General features: G+C 34.5%; 1 protein-coding gene across 1 annotated transcript in view; it reads right to left on the bottom strand.

Annotated features, from left to right (window-relative positions):
* Positions 1-1,024: 1,024 nt before the first annotated feature.
* DYNC1LI1 (dynein cytoplasmic 1 light intermediate chain 1) overlaps positions 1,025-8,674 on the bottom strand; it is a 50,233-nt gene continuing 42,583 nt past the window's right edge. The window contains exon 13 of the mRNA XM_027583173.2: positions 1,025-8,133. Within this exon, the coding sequence (XP_027438974.1) occupies positions 8,021-8,133 (113 nt within the window). The 3' untranslated portion in view covers positions 1,025-8,020. The remainder of the gene's footprint in view (positions 8,134-8,674) is intronic.

Here is an 8,674-nt window from a genome sequence, read left to right as displayed (position 1 = left end):
ATATGACATCAGATGTAATACAGCAGATATTAGAATCTAGCTGTCTTCTATTAAGCTAGACATTAAAAAAATTTGTAAAAACATAAAACAATGACACTTTTCTCAATACATGTTTTGTAAAAGTTATTTTCTATAAAAATGTTCTTTAACATGTAATAGATTTACTATTGTTATTTATAAATGAATATTTTAAAAATTTCAGTTTTTATTTATCATATGGCAAATATAGATAAATATGACCCATATTACTATTATTTTTTTAATGTGACCCATGTAATTAATTCTTTGGAATCTCCTTATTAAGCACAAGTATAAAGGAGTCCCACGACAAAAAATTGGAGAATTGTGGTATTTGAATTTTAGAAAAAATCTTAACCCAAGAGAAGACAGGAAAGAATTGTCGCCAGCTAATTCTAAGATTTTGGTGATACAATGGGTTCAAGGTACTACTCTGCCCCAAATGTGTGTGTGAGTGTGTATATATGTGTGTGTATATGCCTCTATGTAGCCATACTGCTAGAAATTGGATAGTAACAACTATTATTTCTCTAAGTATGATCATATACATCTATTCTCTAGTTATCTGATTGAGCAGTATATTTAAAAATATTCTTGAATCCATGTACTTCTTCACATTACTTTGTATTTTTTATTGTATGTATGGATAATAATTTTTCCCAAAATTCCCTAAAATAACTACGATCATATGAGAAGACTTAAACATTCAGCAAGAATTCCCTGATGTCGACTGTCATCCTATTTCAGCATAGGGAACAACGGTTTGGTACAGACATAAATAAGGTGCTACATGAAGGAGGAATTCCCATATTCTGGCATTTTGCAAACTGAAAAAGTAATTTCTCTGAAAAATGAAGCCCAAATAAGAAAACTGTAATGGACATTACCATTTGGGTTATTGTTAATTTCCACAAAGGGCCTTATAAATGTTGGATAATTTTAAAGAAACAAATTGACAAGATTTACACCAATCTTTCATAAACTCTTTACAAAGAATACAAAAAGAGAATACTCCCCAACTTGATTTATGAGGTCAACATAATCTTAATATCAAACACTGACAAAAACATGATGAGAAATAAAAATTACAGGCCAATCTTTCTCGGGTGCATAATGCAAAATCCTAACAAAATGTTAACAAACCAAATAGAGCAATATAATAAAACTAATACATCAAGATCAAGTTACATTTATTTCAGGAATACAAAGTTGGCTTAATATTCTTAAAAGGGAATGTAAATGATACCATTAACAGAAAAAAAATGATTATTTCAATAAAGAAAAAACAGTTTATAAAATTCAACACTCATTCATGATAAAACTCATGATATAAAGTAACTAGGAAAGAAGAGAACTTTCTTTCTTTGATAGAGTATCTACGAAAAAAACACGCAGCAAATACACTTAATAGTGGAATATTAAAGTCTTTCACTCTGAGATGGGGAACAAGATAAAGATGCTTCCTCTCATTGGTTCTATAGTATTCTATACTGGTGTACAGGTGTCATAAACCAAGACAACATTAAAAAGGAGGAAATAAAACTAATTATTTGCAGATGACATAATTCTATGTAGAAAAATCCATAATAAATTACACATGAAATATTATATTAATAAAGGGATTTGAATAAGGTTTCTGGATAATATGAAAAAGATGTGTTTCTATACACCAGCAACAAATAAAATGAAATTTTAAAAGGATGTCATTTATGATAGCATCAAAAAATTCACTGGAAAAAATAATCTACCAACAGGAGGTGCAAGATGATACATTGAAAAATATAAATATTGCCAGGAGAAACTAAAGAAAATCTATGTAAGTGGAAGGATATTCCTACACATAGTTTGGAAGATGTTTTAAAGATGACAAATGAACCCCAAATTGATATATAAATTCAATGCAATCTCAATCAAAATGCAGAGTGTGTGTGTGTGTGTGTGTGTGTGTGTGTCAATGGACCAGTTAATTCTAAAGTTTATATGGGAATGCAAAGAGTCAAGAATAGCAAAAACAATCTTAAGGAAAAACAACACTGGAGGACTTGATTACCAGATAAAGGACAGAAATTGAGACGGTAGTATTGGTAAATTATAGGCAAACTGGCAAATGGAAGAGAATAGAAAGTCCAGAAACAGAGGTACACATAAATGGACAAATTATGAACAAAGGGGCACTGCTGTGAGGTGAAAAAGGATGAAAAAGGATGATTTTCCCAACAATGGTACTGAACTAATTGAATACCCATAGTAAAGGAAAAAAAAAAAAAGAATCTTGTTCCCTACTTCACATCATGCATAGGAATGAATCCCAGGATTGTAGAAAAGTAAAACAATAAATCTTTTAGAAAAAAAAATCATGGAATATCATCACCTTGAAGGTAAAGATTTCTTTAAAATAGGTCATAAAAGCAAAAACCATAAAGAAAAGCTGACAGATGGAACATTAAAATCAGTAACTCCTATTCATCAAAAGATACCAATAAGAGGGTGAAAAGACAAACCACAAAATGAGAGATGATATTTACAATACATACTGACAAGGACGAGCATCATGAATATGTGAAGAGTGAGTCAGTAAGAAAAAGTCAGATAGTTTCCCCCTCACCTTCCTCCCACCCCTCTCCCCTCCCAAAAAAGAAAAAGAAAATAAAAAGGACAAGACTCCTAAGACTCCTGAACAGGTACTCTACAAAAGAGGGGATCTATATGGCCAATAAACATGAAACATGCTTAATTTCATTACTTATCAAGGAAATACAATTAAAACCACTAGAAAATCCTACTGTATACCTGCCAGCATGTCTAAAATGAAAGACAGACTACTATCTACTTTGTCTCAATGCATTTGCCCATCCTGGAAATTTTGCATAAATGGAATCCTGTATTGTGACTTTATTGACTAGCTTTTCACTTATGTTTTCAAGGTTTATCCATGTTGTAGCATGTATCAATACCTCATTCCTTTTTATAGCTGAAAAATATTCCATTGTAGGATATGCCACATTTTGTTTATCCATTTGTCTGTTGATAGGTGTTTGGGTTCTTTGCATCTTGTCGCTATTATGAATAATGCTGCTTATAACCATTTGTATATGAGTTTCTGTGAGGACATATGTCCTCATTCTGTGGGGTATTTATCTAGGAGTGGCATTGCTGGGTCATATGGTAACTATGTGTATACCCTTATGAGGAACCACCACATTGTTCCCCAAAGTGGTTGCCATTTTACATTTTATATTCCCACCAGCAATGTATGGGGTTCTAATTTCTCCACATCTTTGCCAACACTCATTTTTTATTTTGGTTGTGAAGTGGTATTTCATTGTGGTTTGGTTTGCATTTCCCCAACTACAAATGAGAATAAGCATCTTTCCTTGCGCTTGTCATTTGTGTTTTTTTTTTTTCTTTTTTGGGAAATGTCTATTCAAATCCTTTGGCCATTTTAACTTTAGGTTACTTGTCTTGAGTTGTAATAATTCTTTATATAATCTGGATACTAGACTTATTAGATATATCATTTGTAAATATCTTCTCCCAGGAATGGAAATTCTTAACAGCCTTTTTGGAAAAACCATTTGGCATTATCTACTAAAGCTGAATATACACTTAGCCTATGGACCCAGCAATCCACATCTACATATATATTCCATAGAAATGTATTTCCCACCAGACACATTTGAGAGTGTTCGTAACAGCACAATTCATAATAGTAATTGAAAAGCTTAAAGTTGCTAACATTTTGTAGGGAGGCTTAATGATGATCCTACAAAGGTGTCCATATCCTAATCCCTGGGGACCTGGGAAGGTTACCTTGTTTGGCAAAGGGACTTTTGTAGATGTGCTTAGATTTTGAGAGGGAGAAATGAGACTTCCACTTTCCAAGCCATCAAGTAAGGAGTTTGGAAGTCATCTCTCTAACAAGCAAAAGGCTGAACTGAAAAATCAACTCCATTTGTCAGAGAAGTGAGGTCCCAGGGCCAACTCCTGTTCCCAGGATTGGAGATTGGCAAGTGGACACAGAATAACAACTTGCCTAACTAGAAACTCCCAAGCAGAAACCTCTGAGGGAGACAGTTCTGGGCTAAGAAAGTCTGAACTGTAATTGACAAGTTGCTGGAGACTCAGAGTAGGCAAGTCTCTGAGTTAAAAACCCCCAGTCACAGGGGGTTCCTCACACTTTTGTGAGTTTTACCCCCAGGAGCTCTACCAGGATCTCAAATGGAAAAATCAGAGAAAAATCCCCTGGTGTTCCTCATCTAGCCGTCCTGTCCCAGCTAAGGTGCAAGGGCTTGGGGGTGGAGATGGGGTCTGGGAAAGACTTGTGAAGTTCACAGCCCACGGGTGCAGGCTCACTGAGACCTAATTACAGGACTAGGGAATGCTTTCCCTCCCTGCAACACCTTAATTACTAACGGTCTATTCACTGGAGTTCTTTATACCCAGTGCATCATGTCCAGCTATCAACAGAAAATTACAAAGCACAGTAAAAGGCAAAAAGCATTTTGAAGAGAGAGATGAAGCATCAGAATCAGATTCAGATATGGCAAAGATGATGAATTATCAGGCCATGAATTTAAAACATCTATGATTAATATGCTAAGGGCTCTAACAGAAAAAGTAGGCAACATGCAAGAACAGATGGGCAATAATAAGCAGAGAGATGGAAATTCTAAGAATAAAAAAGAAATGCTAGAGTTAAAAAAAAACTAACAGAAATGAAGAGTGCTTTCCATGGGCTAATTAGTTGACAGGATATGGCTGTGTCAAGAATCTCTGGGTGACAATACGTGTGACAATAGAAACTTCCAGAACTAAAAAGCAAAGAGAAAAAGACTGGAGGGGGAGGGGACAAGGAACAGAATATCCTAAAACTGTAGGACTACAAAGATGTAACATATATATAATGGAAATAACAGAGGAAAGGAACAGAGGAAATATTTGAAGCAATAATGACTGACAATTTCCCCCAAATTAATGGCAAGACACTAAACCACAGATCCAGAAAGTTCACAGAACATGAAAGATAAATTCCAAAAAACTACACCTAGGCATAACATATCAAACTGCATAAAATCAAAGATAAAAAACCTTGAAAGAAGCCAAAGGCGGGGGGGAGAACCTATGGAGGAGCAAAGAATGATGCCCAATTTCTCTTCAGAAACCATGCTAGCAAGGAGAGTGAAGTGTTGAGGGAGCTTACATTGGATTGCTCAGGTGGGTCCAAGTTAATCACATGGATGCTGACATGAGGGATGCAGAGGGTTCAGAGTGAGAAGCCATGTGATGGAAGCACCCAGCTCAAGATGCTGTGCGGTTGACCTCAAAGCTGAAGGGGCCAGGAACCCAAGGAATGCAAGCAGCCTCTAGAAGCTGGAAAGGAAGGAAACAGATGCTCCCTGGAGCCTCCAAAAGAAATCAGCACTGCTGACACCTTAATTTCAGCCCAGGAAGACTGATTTTGGACTTCTGACCCCCAGAATGGTAAGATCATAAATTTGTATTGTTTTAAGCCACTAAATTGTGGTAACTTGTTACAGCAGCAATACAAAACTAATATACATCCATCAATTGCATAATGGATAAATTACAGCATATTTGCAAGGTGGCATATTATGGTGCAATGAAAAGATATAATTATTGCTACATGGATTTGTTGATGTGTTACAGAACTAATATTGAAAAGAAGCCTTGCACAAAAAGAATATAAACTCTCAGATCCCATTTATATAAAACTTAAAAATAAATAAAACCTACATATGGCTGTGGAAGTTGGGACAGTGGTCACTTGGTGGGAAGGAGTGCTGATGAGGGGGGCACATAGGAAGCATTATGGGATGCCAGTAATGTCTTTCTTGATCTTGGTGGTGATTAGTGGTCTTTCAAACATTATAACCTATAATTTGTATACTTTTCTTTAATGTATACTTGAATAAAAAGTGCTTAAAAACACAAAGTTTTAGGTAGTTTAAAAACAATTTCCTTACAAAAAATAGGGACAAAAATCGGTTTAAGGTTTAAACATGGTAAACACAAGGTTTTAGATTAGTTAAAACTGAATACCCTATGAAGTGAACAATTACAGTTATTTCTGCTAATGACTCAATTAATTCCAAGGATTTTCTAGTACTTCTCCAATGTCACACAGAAAAGAACAAGTTGGCCTAGACATGCAAACACAGCAGACATATCAAAGTATACCATGATGCCCAGTCAGTGATTTTCTTTCATTATTCTCCCTTATTTCATCAGGCACTACTTTAGAAAAATTGGTCTTTACAACACCACGACTGCAGAACCTGTTCCAGACTAAAGATTCTACCAGTGGCATTTTTCATCTCGTATTTCCTCAAGCAAAATGTTTTTACAAATTCATTTTTCTGTTCCCATGAACAACCTAAGTTTTTCCCACCTTGAAACTAATTATTACCCTCTCATGTATTTTTAGCACATATACTCAACTATTAGGAGACAAATACTATTTAAAAGTAAAGATTTTAAAGTTTTAATGAAAGGATTATGTTACGTTCCAATTTTAGTCTATGTGCTGCCGAAGCGAGCACGAAAGGATTATGTTAGAAGTATTGTCCTCAAACATTTTGCTGAAGAAAAAAAATCTTTGGAATATATATTTTAAAGTAATAACGAAGGCCAACATAAAGGGCAGTAGCCATTTTTTCCCCAGTTATCTGTAATGATTCAGTAAGTTAAATGTGCATGTGTTCTCTAGTTGATCTTCAGCAAGAAGTCAAATTGTTCTTATGAAGGTTCTAAAACAAGCATTTAAAAACAGTACTGAAAATTCAGGTGGAACTACTAACAGGTGTTCTTACCTGCAAGAGAGGACCTATGTGTCAGTGCATTTGCCAAGCTTTTAAAATAGCTTCTGCCCGATAAATAATGGTAAAAGGCTACATTTTATCTACTAAAAATGCTGACCTAAGATTCTGTAGTTCAAGACATGCTTGTGGGGAAGTTGTGTTGATCAAGGTAAACTCCCAACTTAAGGAAACTTACAGGTTAGTGAATCTCATGTATTCACTTGTCTCTTACAAAGAAGATCAAAATGCTTAATAATCCTATAAGTCAAACACCTCAAAATACTAATGAATCATTCATTGTCCAATAAATACAAATTATGTATAAGAAAATGCAACAAGTTATTTGAACCTGAATGCAGAGAATAAATACTTTATTAACTGATTACAGTTGAAAGTCACAAACAAAAAAGGGGTATATTAAGGCAGAGCCATATATATATATCTATATCTATATATTGATACAGATATAGATAAACAAATCCAAAGACTGTTACCTCTTTACATTTTAATAACCTCTGCATTTTTCTTTTATGCATTTAGGCAGTGTGCTTTTCTTTTCTTCTCAGTTAAAGAAATGAATCTTGGCCAATATTTCAAAATCATATTTTGATGAGAACTTACAGGATCGTGGGTTGAGACAATGACTAGTGTATAAAATGCTATCTGATAGTTTTCTCAGTATATTCCATGTGTGGTGTTATATTTACGTTGGTGTGGAAAATCTGACAATTGACCATTTTCTCTTTTCCAGCAAAACTAACACATAATTTTTCAAATGATTTTAATAGTCTTAACTAAAATAAGCTTGGACTTTCAAGTCAGTCAAATGCCCAAAGCGTATTATTTTCTGCCCTTTCCTAAACCCTCTTATGTTTTAAAGAGCCTTTAGAGTATGATCACATGGCTGTATTTCAGATCTATAAATTTTGAGTTTTTCAAAATCCAAAATTATTTCCTTATGCAAAGTGGCAATGCAAACAGCAATCCTACATAGTGTAGAATAATTTTTCTTCTGTATAGCTTCCTTTTATAAAAATGGGCAACCACAAAAAAAAAAGAAAAGAAAAGAAATTTAGTCCATCTGAAAAAGCACTCCAGTTCCCTAATTCCACTTTTCAAGGAGAAGGCAGAGACCAGTTTACATTATCCCAAAAAACTGAATAAAATGGCTTTATTTGGTATCTTCAAGAAGCTTCTCCTTCCGTAGGAGCTGTAGGTGTTGTAGGAGAAACTGTAACTGGTTTGCGTGCAATTCTGTCTAGTTCTGCGTGAACATCTGATAGGACAGGCTTCTGGCCTACATTGAAGGAAAAGAAACAAGATTTAGATAGAAGTCAAAGTATCTTTTACACGAATGTCTCTTCATTTAAAAGCTGCCAACAGTTTCATTAACTTTATCTAGCATACTAAGTTATATAAACATCCTTAATTTCAAAATAAATCCCCTAAAAAAAATAAATCCCCTCATTTTACATTATGGGGTCTGTTACCAAATGGAAGTAAAACTCGCACCTATCATTTAATCTCATAAAGATATTTTTTAAAAAGGCATAGGACAGTAAGAACAGTGAAACAGAAAATCGCAACAAAATTTTGGAATGTAGAAAGAATATGAATGAGTAGTAACTGTATTAGCAGTCTTGGGAAAGCTTAATCTTCTACACTGGCAGTGGGAAAAGCCAAGAAGTAATTCAGTTTATACCCAGAAACCTGTAAAAGCTTCCAAAAATGGTAGCTGCACAATGATTTTTGTGAAAAGGGTGGCAAAAAGATGGGATTAAAAAGGAAAATGGGTTAAAAAGTCTGTTTAAAGGGCAGTTACACAAGCAACAAAAGAA

Source organism: Zalophus californianus, chromosome 1 (assembly GCF_009762305.2).
Source record: "Zalophus californianus isolate mZalCal1 chromosome 1, mZalCal1.pri.v2, whole genome shotgun sequence".
NCBI lineage: Eukaryota > Metazoa > Chordata > Mammalia > Carnivora > Otariidae > Zalophus > Zalophus californianus.
The sequence above is the reverse complement of the archived record's forward strand: the minus strand, read 5'-3'. Positions and strand labels throughout refer to the sequence as shown.